Genomic DNA, 13,061 nt, shown 5'->3' with positions numbered 1-13,061 from the left:
TGTATATTTGTTGTGCAGTGTCTAAGTTTCTGTGTGTTAACACCTGCAGTCCATTTGACAGCACTGAGAAGCTGAGGCCGCTGCCCGCCAACAAGCAGTCGTGTCCAGCAGAAAGAGTTCAGTTTACAGCTGGACGGCACCGAGCACCCCCTCCTTCACAGAGAAATATACTTTATTGTAAGTAAATGTGCATGCACACACACACCCACAACACACACGCCTGCAGGCACTCAGGGATGATGCAAAGCACATGGTACTGGTAGCAGGATTGCATCAACTATCTTATTCTCATGTTAGAATTAATCTTTTGGAGCAGGTGTGTTTTTATTGGCTGTTTGTTATATTGGTAAGCCTATTTATTGTGGTCTTGCAATGTCTAATGCAAATGGACTATTCACGATCAGGTATTCTTTATTGGCGCTTTATTGGTGTGATAGTGAGCTGCTGTTTTTGCTGAAGCACTGTGTAAATATTACATATTTATATAGAGAACTCAAATTTACAGCACACGCAGAAGATTGAAAATGTTCTCAGTGTGCTGAAATGAAAGCTTGAAATGAAACAAGTGTTGCTGTTGTTGCTTTTAAATGATATGATTCATTTGTGACTTCCTCCTGTTGCCTCTCCTTCAGTCAATGGTGCGTGAGCTGCAGGATCAGGAAGGTTCTCCTCCCATCTCTGGTGCCCAAAGAGTCGTTCCAACAGAGGAGGAATGTCTCTACTCAACTACCTCTCCAACCCTTCAAACACCTCCATCGCATCAAACCACAGTCCTCAGAGCCATTCGCCCCCGAGGTATGATGTTGAAGGCTTCAAAACGGAGGAGGCACAGTGGCTACAGAGATGATACGTGTTAGGAATTTTGACTGTGTTTGCATTTTCATCAGATATAAAGCAGTATTTATCAGCATTTTTTGGCTTGTTGTCCGAGATCACAGCTGAAACCGTTATTGCAGATGCAAGTAATAAGTATAAAGATGTAAGCGTGAATATGGTGAAATGAGCCAGAATCATTACTTTATTTATGACTGCTTTCAAGTGAAAAGGTCCAATCATTTCTGAGCCTCTGAAAATGGGGGACTGTGTATAAAAATGGCTGTGATTCCTAACCATTAATGCAATACTCTTGCTCCTGTGGTGGCATACAGAGGCAATGGACCTAACTGCATAGCCATTTAGATTTATCTTGGGATCTAAGGGACCGCTCCAGACTGGAACTATTGTTTTGAAGAAATTCATCATGCATGCATCATAGTCATACACAAACTGCAGTGAGACCAGTCATGTGAAAAGGAAAACTTTCACAGGACTCTGTGCAGTCCTGTGAAAGCTTCGCGTCACTCTTCTTTTACAGCACTGCTTCATTTCATTGAGCTTTGCAAGGCATTCATTTATGCACAGCTCTCTTGAGGTCCTGCACAGGATTTCTGCCTAGTTCTGGACTTTGGTGGCCTCTGCAACATCTTGATTACTTTTCTTTTCAGACATGCAGTTGCAGAGGGTTGTTGGTGTGATCGCTGTCCTGTTGCACGACCAACTTTGCAAACCTAAGCAGTGCTGCCATGTTCTTTTTAGAGAGAGAAGCTTCAACTGGCAACCCTTCCAAACAAGCCGTACTTTTTAGATTTTTTCCATTTGTACTGTCATGAACTTTAACATTTAACATGCTGAGGCCTGTAAAGTCTGAGGTGCAGCTCGTGGGTTTCTTGCATTTTCTATGAGCATGCACGGTCTGACCTTGTGGCGAATATTCTGGGACATCCACTCCTGGGAAGAATGTGGCTTTGTGTTAACACACACTCGAGTGCTCCAGACCTGCAAACTGCTTATATAGAGGTGCTCGCACATGCTGGTGATGAATAAATGAGTGCATTTGATTAGCAGTACCTGACTGCTGCTTACCCTCTGAATTCCTATGGAAGCAGCAGGGGTGTACTTAGTTGTTCGCACAATTGCATAATCTGAAAGGACAATAGAGTAACGCAGACAAACATTAATTAACACATAAAATTGATGGGTGGTGTTTCCTTTCTTATGCCCCTCCGCAGTCTCACACGGGCACACAGCTAACCCATTCAGCCCGAGTCAAGGCACCAGTCCGGGAGGAAGTCAGACTCAGCTGTCGCTTCGGAGAGGAAGATTCCCTGGAGAATGTCAACAGAGGAGCAAGAGATGAGGAAGAGGGTGGATAAGAAGGGTGGGAGGAGGAGGAGAGGAGGAGTGGGGAGTTGAGTTTCAAGAGTTCATCTTCACCAGAAGAAAGTAAAACAGATTCCCTTCTGACCTTACAGAGGTGAGGATTCACTCAGGAGAATAAATGTTTAGTGGTGCCTAGAAACAAAGCGCTGCCGTCCTGCAAAAAGTAAAATAATAGGAACACGGGCCATGAATACAGGAGAGGGAGGACGATACACGTACACCGAGGGCTGCTTAGGACATCAGACACAGGTGAAAGTCAGAATCAAGCAGGGGAGGAATGACTGGACCAACCTGGCTGCACCGTACAGAGACAATCTGAAAACTGATCAGTGCAAGAGGTCCAAACATACTAACATGACCTGAATGGGAATAATAACATTTCTATCTTTAAATCCAGGTCCAGCACTCCAGACATCCTGAGGAAGAGCACATCCGGAGAAGCAGGCCCTGAGACCCACAGCGCAGCCCCGAGTAAGGAGACAGTTAATGGACAGGTAAAGAGCCCGGACTCGGTCATTCAGATGTTTTGGTGATGCTCACTTTAACGGTACTTTGTCCTCGATGCAATTTGACCACATTTGCTTCCTAATTGTTCTGGAGTTAATGTATATTTAAGGGAGGGTTGTTGGCCTAGTTCCTGGTTTTCACTCATTTGGGAGCCATAAAACTAATAACTGAGTCCATCTAGTGCGTGGCTGCATATTTTTCTTTGATGTGAAAAAATGTATTTATTCTTATACTTATTTATCAATAAGATATGACATTTTGAAATGTCCCTGTTTGCAGTTTCAGGTTTCCATTTTTTCAGCTCTTGCTGGATTCTCTGTTTCATCTTCCAGCTTCTCTCTTTCTTCTCTCGCTGTCACAGCTTGTTAAAACTCTCCACGTGGCCTCCTCGGCTTGACACCTCTTATCTCCTTCATCTGGTCGTCTAGTTTTATTAAACTCAGTTTTTCCTAATTTGTTTCCAGCACGCCACAGATTGTGAGGAATATTCTGTCACAGCTTTGCCAACACCACCTACTCAGGCCCCCAGCTGCATCCCAAACCTCGCCCACAGCAGGCTGCTCCAACACCGGGGAGGCTGGGTGTGAGCGGAGCCCCAGCCCATGCCCAGGCGCTCAGGCTGGGAGCCATTATTGCGGAGCTGGAGAACTATTAGCAGGACACAGAGCTGCTCTGACAAGGACTGAGAGCCCTGGATCACCAGATACTGCACTTGGCCACCATACTGAAGGTACTTGTGTGTATTTATTCACACACTGTACAAACACCTGTAATCAACACACTGTGAGTGAGCTTTCTCTTTGTTTGTGTCTTTCCATATGACCTGTCAATGCTGAGAAGCTCTTCATCACAGGAGACTCTGGTTGTTGAGGAGGTCCTGGGCACTTTGACTTCTTGTCAAATGACCTAACGCAAGACGATGACGCCTCCTGTTTGGGAAGGCCTGAGACTAAAAGACAGTGGGTCAGTTAAGAGACAGAGAAACTCACTTTCCCACTCAGCATTAGCTTGAGAAAAGGCTTATCTATATACATACTTCTTTCCCATCAGCAATTAGTTCATTCCAGCAGAGCATCCAGAGGAGCCATGGCCTTCTCTCTGAAGGCAGCCAGTCACTTCTGAGGAAGAGCTAGTCATCACCCCTCTGACCTCTGGGAACTGGGGTCTTGATCAAACTCTGAGACTCACCTGGATATCTGTTGCATCCTGCTGCAGGTACAGAACATTCACAGCCTGTGTCGGTTTGATTTTTGGTGCTCACAGTATCTGAAATATTCACAATGGCTCAAACATCCTGAGCACTTCTTTAGACTCTGAATCTTTACATGCTTTTATAACTAGACTTCAGATACAGATGTAACTTAGCTGTTACTGTGCGTCACATCAGTGCTGTGAAACACATGATCCTCCACATCTTACTGTTTAGATTACTTTAATTCAAGTTTGAATGTTTTTCTCTCGTGTGACATAAGTGAGTGTTTATCACATGGTGCCATGAGGAGAATGGATCATTTTGCAGACCTAAATGCAAACATTTGGAGGCTGAAGTTAAACTCAAAGTGAGCATTTAATGCTGAATTTAAGAGAGATTAAGAAAAGTCCTAAATGAAGAATACAAAAACAGTGCCAGGGAATCCAAAACTCCAATTCACTATGGAAATGAGCACATGGTAACACAGCTGGAGGGGACACAGCAAAGAACAAGGGCAGACTGAGACATATATAAACAAGTGGTGATGAGGGACGAGGAGCAGGTGGGGACCTGAAGACAGCTGAAGACATAGCATAACGAGGCTGGGGACGTAATCCTCGCTACAAAGACACAGAGGACGACCGTTACCAAAATAAAACAGGAAGTGTGACACAGCAGACAGGAGAATAGGATTAACTTGACACAGAAGAAGACGGGAGGACAAGACTGTCACGGTCTGCAGATTATACAGAACATGCGCAGCCACGGAAAACAGGCCACTTATTTAGGACGTTGACACAAGTCCAAAAGGGCAATCAGAGAAGTGGAGAGAGCTGGGAACAGCAGTCGTCTGTAATCTGTTTCTCCTTTCTCCCATTGCACACCGTATTACAAAACCCTACCGTCTCATTTATCTCAAAAACCTCCAACTTGCTTTTCCAAATCAAAATAATGTGAACTGTGTTTCCCTCAATGATAAGCACGACCGACTTCAGCCCGTCTAGAAGGGAGCTGCTGGAGGAAATGTCTCTCCAAGCTGAGTCCTGGACAAATCAGCTGTTTGCTACTAGAGAAGAATGACAGCATCTCTGCACGAGACAGTTAGTGGAAAATGTTGCAATCTAAGAATGACATCTACAGTTAATGCATGAAATAGTACACAACACATTCGCTCAGTTTGCCTCCCCACAAAGTGCACTTTGTTCCTAAGTAAATGAGTGATAACTGAGATTTTATTATCATTATTATTTTCAGATTTTCAATAAGAAGCTTGTCCAGGTTCTCAGTGACTCTGAATAAATTGCACTTATGCTTTTCCTCTCATTCACCTTCAGTCTCCCCAAGGCCAGAGAACGAGGGATTTGCCTGTTGTTCTGGGAGGAGTGTGTGAACGACAGCAGCTCTCCTTTCTGTTGCAACATCGACAGCTTCACACAGAGCCGCTAAAGAAACGCTACACACACAAGGTGAAGGCCAGCAGCCCGGCCAATCAGAGAAAGGTACGGAAGCACCTCATCACCTTAGATACAAATCCTGAGACAAGGCTGTGCCGCTTTTTTGCTCAACAGTGACCCCTGTGACTAAGAGCATTAATTACAAGATAACAGGACATGAATATTCACATACTCTCCTCAGTGGGATGACCGGGTGTCCCACTTTATGCAGGGATGCGTGGCATTTGTCTCACAGAGTCTCATATTATTCTAGAAGTCAGAACTGCAGGACAGACAGCAGAGTCTGGCTTTAATCCAGCGGCTATAAAAAGCAGGGAAGGCTGTCATCATAGATTAAGGGCAGCTAGTGTTTTACTGTTGCATGTTATGAATCACTAGAAAGCTACAAGCTATGCAACGTTTGGCAGAATACGAAGCAAAGTGCCATAAAGAAAACGAAGAAATGTGTGGACTCAAAGAAAGAGATGCGCCCATCGATGGCTGATCACCCTTACTCTTGAATCAGCTGCTGTGATGACAACAGTTGCTGCTTTGCTCGTGTCTTGTTTCATGTTTGTCACCTCTGATGCGTAAAACAGCAGGAAAGATATATAATAGTCAGCAACAACCAGTCATGCAGAAATTTTCTCAGTGAAGTTCTCTGAGATTTAACTGAGAACTCCAACTCAGATAATCTTCAGTGTGTTTACCCAACAATATAATGCAAACTAAAGACACAGTTTCAGGTTCACTGTAAATCTCTACACTCAAACTCTGCATGACATATTAAGCAGGGTTTCATTTGCTGTGTTTTGCCTCCTCTGCAGTGTTTTCTCAGCTCCTGCAGCAGGTCCAGGCGGCCTGCCGGGTGGTGCCCAGCTCCCAGACAGTGTGCAGCCCAGAGAGAGTCACCCTCTTCCAGCTGTCAGTGTACCTGAAACGTTGGAACTTCCAGGAGCTTGGAGAGAACATCTCCCGCCTCTCCAAAGAAGGTATATTTATAGATCTGTCAGTAAACAATATGTTATATTACTTTTGTCTACCTTAACTTTATTAGTCATTAAAAAAAGTTTTCTAGGCGTAGCCAATCAGAGGAAGGCTTCAACCTTGGTAGCCTCAGAGTCTGAGGCCATGGTCCTCAGCCAGAAAAGGGTGAAGTGCCCACTCCTGCTCAGGCACGAGTTGCTGCCCCAGGTGGAGGAGTTTAAGGTCTCGAGTTCTTGTGCACGAGTGACCAGAGAAGGAAGTGGGAGATTGACAGACAGATCAGTGCCACTTCTGCACCGGTCTGTTGTTCCTACCCTCACCTATGGTCACAAGCGTTGGGTATTGACCGAAAGACTAAGATTGCGAATACAAGCAACAGAAATGAGCTTCCTCCAAAGGCTGGCTGGCCTCTCCCTTAGAGATAGGGTGAGGAGTGCAGCCATTCGGGAGGAGCTCAGAGTAGAGCCGCTGCTCCTCCACATCAAGGAGCCAGTGAGGTGGCTCGGGCATCTGATTAGGATGCCTCCTTGGGTGCCTCTTGGGTGAGGTGTTCCGGGCATGTCTTGCTGGGAGGAGGCCCTGGGGCAGACCTAGGGCATGCTGCAGAGATTATATCTCTCAGCTGGCCTGGGACACCTTGCCCCCCCCCCCCCCCCCCCCCCCCCCCCCCGCCCCCCCAGGCTCGTGGTGCTTAAGTAGCTTAAATGATAATAAAAAAATGGTGACAGTCTTCAGTTTTGAGTTCAGGGGCTAATCAGCTTTTTTTTAACAATCAATCAAAAATGTAAAACCATCTCTTCGAGCTCCCAGACCACCACAGGACATTCAACATGAAACCTTTATTTTCATCTAAATCCATCTTAATATTCTCATATTTGAGACTTCACAGCTGGTGTTACAGATCAGAGGCATCTCCAAAGATTGTGTTTGGAGATATGAGGAATGGTATTGTTTCATAGTTCTGAGCTGTAGGATCCAAACACTGCAGCGATTCCAGCTTACTGAAGGCATCTGGAACATCTGTTAACTATACAGTCAGAGAGTCACCCCAAACAAACAGGGTGTACTCCCTTAAATGTCTCTTTATGAGAAATACTTTGGGTTTTAGATCGTGTGTGGACATTTCTTGGATAGTGAGGACATCTTGGCTATTTTCCACTCTAGAGCTTCATGGATTGTTTGAGGTTTAAGGATTCGGTTTTAGGGTCAAAATGAGGTCTATTTGTCAATGAATAGGGTAAGGAGCCTGGAAATGCAGGATGGCCATGATGGTCCTCTCAAAGTTTTGAAGTAGCACTCGTGTGTAGTTCGAGGGGACACAGCTTGCAGTAAAGGCTCAATAAAATTCAAGAACAAACACACAATTCATCCTGCTGTCTAAACGTGAGCGCACACAAATTTTTCTTCCCTTTGTCTCTTTCCATTCTTCACCTCCCCTCGTTCAGTCTCCCTGATTGGGCTACAGTATGCAGATGTCTTCTGTTTATTGACTCCAAAACTACATTTGGTTTGCATAACGCATCAAAAACAACAACAGCGTTTCTACACTCAGTTCATTTGGGGACAAATAACTCCTAAAATAAATCTCAAGGCGGGTGGAGTTAACAGTCCCAGCAAGACAAAGAGCTCCAGAGAGATTAGATAAAACATAATTTACTCTGTTGTGCTGTAAAACTGTTACATAATGCACTAGAATGTAATAAAAATATATTAGTGGGCTGCACAGCCGTAATTCTGTTCCCCTAATGATGGTATGTGCAAAAATATGTGTAAGAATATGAACAGAGATGATGAGGAAACATGAATGTGTGCCATGAAGGTCATGCAATTTGAATGAAAGTTGCTAAATGGTTGTGAGCCTCCTTACTCAGCTCAAGAAATTGCAAAGGTGGTGTGTTATTCATTATTGTGCAATTAATTATTATTCACTGGTGCTTTTCAGAGTACATCCTCTTGGCCCTGAGGAGCCCCAAGCGGCGGCGAGCTTTAAATAAGCTGAGGGGCCGGAGGATCACAGAGCTCCTTCCACTGGGATGCACCCTGCAGACTCTTGCCTCCCTGCAGATCGACTCCAACCACAAAGTCTGCAAAGCTGCTGCCAACTGCATCTGCAGAGCGGCCGGGTGCAAGGCCTTCAGGACCAAGGTAAATCAGACCAAAGAGCTGCATTTGCAGAGAACATTTTGAGGAATTCTGTGTCCATTCCCACTGGAGGGAACCCAGGCTGATGAGTTCTGAGGAGATTGTTTGAGGTGGGGCTTCGTGCACTTAAATCGCTGATTGGTCACCAGTGCTTTCCCACTGCCACCATCTTTTAGAAACTCCAGCTTTGATGATTGTACTTTACAACGTGTAGAATAAATCCAGGTCTTATTATTGGGGAAGGATTTTAAGATCTACCTTCAAATTTAAATAAGGCCATCATTGTTGTGTTTTAGGATTGTTACTCACAGAAATGACACAATAAAACCACCATCACTTTTTGATAATGTCTGATTAATGCATGGCTTTGGACTGTAAGGAAAACACAGATAAGGAGGAGGTGAAGTTCCTGTATGTTACTTCGACACCATCTTCAGTCTGACCTCATTTCCATAGAGGAGAGGATAACATTTTCTTAATCAGTCACCAGAGACCAACATAGCAAACTGAATCTAATATGATTGAAGTCCATACTGATGCATATCTATGAAAACATGCTGGCTTTGGATGGGGCTGAACGTGGAGCAGAACGAAGCAAAAACACTTCCTCTGGCACGTGGCCATTAAAATGTGTGGCAGATGGGGTCCAGAACATTGGTTTATGACTAGCATGAATACCAATAAAACAAATGACCTTCCCTTTTACTGTCCATCCATCAGTTTCCTTCCTCTTATCCAGTTCAGGGTCATGGGGAGGGGGAGGCTGGAGCCTGTCCCAGCTCATAGGGCGAGAGGCGGGGTACACCCTATCTATCACAGAGCTATCCCTTTCACTAGCATTGCATTAACCTCAGTTTGTTGTACTTACTATTATTATATCAGCAGTTTGTGCAGAAACCTTTGAGCCATATTGCACTTCCTCTCACGGACGCTTGAGGCTTGTTCCAAAAGTGAGTCAGTCCCCATAGTTAAAATGTACCATCTTAAAATATCTGACATTACAAAGCATGCTTACAGTCTGGGAGACAATAATGTTTTGGACTCTATCAATAGTTCCCTCTTTCATAAGGACTGTTATTTTTCCATTAAGCTTAAAGTTAGGCTTAAAGTCAGGGTGTGGCTGCTTTGACTGACAGTTGAACTGATCACCAAAGCCACCTTGGGCCGGGTCTTTCTGTGTGGATGTTCTCTCCGTGTCTGTGTGGGTTCTTTCCGGGCACTCTGCTTCCTCCCACAACAAAGATATGCAATTAGTGGGGTTAGGTTAATTGGTGATTCTCTGTGTTACCCCCCCCCCCCCCCAACCCTGATTGGATAAGTGGAAGGGAGGATGGATGGATGGATGGAAAAAAGAGGTCAGTGGCTAATCCATTTTATAATACATGTAGGTTCCACATTAGAATGCTACATCCTCTTTCTCTTCTCATGTCTCTCTCTTCTCCCTCCTCATGGGGCTCTCCGTCCTTCTCTCTCCAGAATCTAACACCTCTCTCTCTCTCTCTCTCTCTCTCTCTCCTCTCTCTATCTCTCTCTCCTCCTCCCTCTCTCTCTCTCTCTCTCTCTCTCTCTCTCTCTCTCTCTTCGTGTGGTGTGTGTGTGTGTGTGTGTGTGTGTGTGTGTACTTTCTTCTTCAGGCGGTGCTTTACTACACAGAAAGCCTGAAAAGCACTGATATTAAAATCCAGCAGGGTTCCTGTCTGGCTCTCAAATGCCTCAGGGTAAGCAGAGTGCAGCTCTGAGCAGTCACAGCAGAACTCAGAAGTCCAGTTTTCAGAACTTTCTGGCGTTTTCTCAGCTGGCATAAATGTTTTTTTTTCTTCTTCTTCTGTCAGGCCACAGAGAGCGTGGACCACATAGCAGATTTATGGAGATCAACAGATGAAGATCTTCGAAGTGCTGCCAGAGAAACTGTCCTCTCCTTTGGTACAAGCATTATCCCTTTTTATTTACAAGGTTATTCTCTTTTATATATTTTATTACTTTTTTTTTTACACTTTTTTCTTCCTTCCTGTCTGCAGGTAAAAAGGGATACCAGGCCTACCAGAGGATGGACCAGCTGGACACTGAGATGCAGGAGGAGGCTTACCAGAACCAAGAGACTGAGATTACTATTTTATAGGAAACAGATCAGGATCATAAGCAGGTGCAGATGTTGCAGTGATGCTAAAAAGAGACTAAAACCAAGCCTACATTTAAACTGGATCAGGTTTATGAACCTGCCAGGACACCTTACCTCCTGGGAAAACTTAACTTTTCCTTAAGAATCTGTGGTATCGGAGAAACACGTGCGGAGGAAGATCTTATGATGGAGGCTTCAGCTTTCCCTGGATGGATCGTTCGCTCGCTGATGTCACTGACTTTTCTCCTCCTGTATTGTTTTACTCAGAACTCGAATTTATTTTTGTTAGATTTGTAGAGTTTTGTTTAAAGAGGACGTTTTGTTTTCAGTTACATTTAATTATTTAACCTGATACGATGTCTGTGCAGCTATATTCTGACTTTTTTCTAATGTCGGGAGTTGATTTCATCAACCATGTGACTGTCTTATTGGGAAATGAAGGATAAAAATATGATATGATTTTACATAATCCTGCAAGTGTGTGGTTTAGAGCAAAAATTGGCTACAATTTTCAAATATCACATGAATATTAAACCCCTACGAATTAACAAAATCCACATTAACAGCTCCAAACTGTGCCTCTCCTGCCTGAGAGTTCAGTCTTGAACTAAATTTAAATTTTTTTAAGGCTTAATTGGAAAAAAAAAATGAGACTATGAGACCTTTGCATATATAGACAAATGTTGTAAAACATGAACAGATTATGCGATTATATGGTGGTCATATTGTTTTCATTATCATAGGAGAAACATGATTTTTCCCTCAAATTTCCATGTTTTTTTTTTTTGTTTTTGTTTTAACTGCAAATAGGAATGCTATCAATGTTACCAAATTTTCTTTTATCCTCCTTTTCTTTGACAAAATAGAAGTTTATTCTAATTTTTTCTGAAGGAAAACGTTCAGTTTGTTGCCTTTGCGCCGTCACAGAAGCAGAGGCCGCTGCTGCCCTCTGCTGGCCGTTCACATAAACTGAAGTTGGAGAAGGACCCCGACTTGAGGAGACTTTTGCTCGCCGCTAAGTAGATTTGGATGTGGTCAAACTGACCTAGGACCTCACTGACCGAGCTATTTAGGGACTGGCTGTGAGGTCGTGGGAAGAAATATGCTGTCATCATCAAAGTATCTGAAGTTGTTGCATAAAATGAGGCTTTTCTTCAGCCTTATTGTGTCCACGATAACTTTAAGAAAAGATGTTTGAAGAAAGCGCTTCAGGACACTTTGTTTCTGATGTTTTCTTGATAATAAAGATGCAGAATCAGATCAGCTCTCTAAAACAAAACCTACACACAAAAAAGAAAAAGTTCAGTGAGAAGCAGAGCTCGACTTTAACCATGTTTGAAAGTCTATGCATGCTTTGTTTCAGCCCCCTCCCACACGACCAGATGGTGCACCATTTGCACCTTTAAAAGAGGGTTTAGACAATCAAGACGAAAGGATTTCAAAGTCATCTTTGTACACAACTTAACATAATGCCTCGCCCCCAAAAATCTGAATAGTTTTGCCTTTGCAAAACTCTCACAGTCTGAACATCGCTTATTTGCCCATTTTTGGTAGTTTTCCAAGTGCTTTCAGAAAAGCAGAATCTCTGAAATCAGAATGTTTTGTGGTTGCTTTGAAGAAAAAAGAGAAAGTGAGTAAAATAAATGTGCTGAGAAAGCTTTGGAAGCATAAACAGGGGGCCAGAGGAAGATAAGAAGGATTAAACATGGCAACATGCTGACATTTATGTGCTAAAATCTTCACCATCTTAATTTATCTGCAAAGTTTGTTGTGAATGTCATATTTCTTTTAGGTATTTTGGGTATAAAATACCTGAAAATACAACAATTTTATAGTTTAATATCATCAAAAAACAAAGCCTGACACATAATCACGTCTGAGAAACTGATACCGGGGAGTTTTTTCAAACCTTTAATCAATTATCTGACAGTTGACTGACTAGTTACTCATAATCGCTCCAGCTCAACAGCAGCTCCTGGTTGCCTGGTGAAACAAGGATCCTGCCTCAGGATACTCAGGGGTCAGCAGGGTCAACGGTGCACGATGAAAACTTTCTGCTCAGCATTAAAACTAATTCAAGACTTAAAGTTTAGCAGTTGTGATTCTTTGTTCTTAAAATCTGGGATTAAAACAGTAAACAGGGAAACTTATCTGAGATCAGCCAGCTATGTGTCAAATTCTGGTTTCAACAAGTATTTTTTACGACCTGTGTGTCTGGATACAACAGCAGGACATGGAAACTGAAATTCAATTTGAATCAGATTTATTGTAGTAAGAGAATGAACTGAGGAGACCTGCAGAGTGAAGCAAAGATCAGTTGGTGGCTGCAGAGCACAGCAAGCAGGTTTAATTCAAAGAGCTGTTGCGGGGAGCTGAGCTGAATATTTAACCGACTGAAACACAGGAAGAGACGAGTTACTTCAAACTCAAAGCACAGGAAGAATGCAAAGCTGAGAGCTGGTCGTAGCATCAGCAGATGGGT

General features: G+C 43.5%; 1 protein-coding gene across 1 annotated transcript in view; it reads left to right on the top strand.

The window, feature by feature from the left end:
* The window catches only part of ripor3 (RIPOR family member 3), a 60,478-nt gene that overhangs the window by 46,857 nt on the left and 560 nt on the right, over positions 1–13,061 (top strand). Inside the window, 28 exon segments of the mRNA XM_030729727.1 lie at positions 50–96; positions 99–181; positions 633–674; positions 677–795; positions 2,049–2,067; positions 2,069–2,128; positions 2,130–2,150; positions 2,152–2,199; positions 2,202–2,293; positions 2,597–2,693; positions 3,171–3,239; positions 3,242–3,437; positions 3,525–3,587; positions 3,590–3,645; positions 3,647–3,669; positions 3,758–3,819; positions 3,822–3,881; positions 3,884–3,947; positions 4,879–4,941; positions 4,943–5,011; positions 5,233–5,338; positions 5,341–5,371; positions 5,374–5,397; positions 6,159–6,323; positions 8,261–8,463; positions 10,095–10,178; positions 10,293–10,383; positions 10,479–13,061. The exon segment at positions 10,479–13,061 is cut by the window's right edge and continues 560 nt beyond it. Coding sequence (XP_030585587.1) covers positions 50–96; positions 99–181; positions 633–674; positions 677–795; positions 2,049–2,067; positions 2,069–2,128; positions 2,130–2,150; positions 2,152–2,199; positions 2,202–2,293; positions 2,597–2,693; positions 3,171–3,239; positions 3,242–3,437; positions 3,525–3,587; positions 3,590–3,645; positions 3,647–3,669; positions 3,758–3,819; positions 3,822–3,881; positions 3,884–3,947; positions 4,879–4,941; positions 4,943–5,011; positions 5,233–5,338; positions 5,341–5,371; positions 5,374–5,397; positions 6,159–6,323; positions 8,261–8,463; positions 10,095–10,178; positions 10,293–10,383; positions 10,479–10,579 — 2,158 coding nt within the window. The 3' untranslated portion in view covers positions 10,580–13,061.

Source organism: Archocentrus centrarchus, chromosome 5 (genome assembly GCF_007364275.1).
Source record: "Archocentrus centrarchus isolate MPI-CPG fArcCen1 chromosome 5, fArcCen1, whole genome shotgun sequence".
NCBI classification, from domain to species: Eukaryota; Metazoa; Chordata; class Actinopteri; order Cichliformes; family Cichlidae; genus Archocentrus; species Archocentrus centrarchus.
This window is presented reverse-complemented; position numbering and strand designations above follow the sequence as displayed.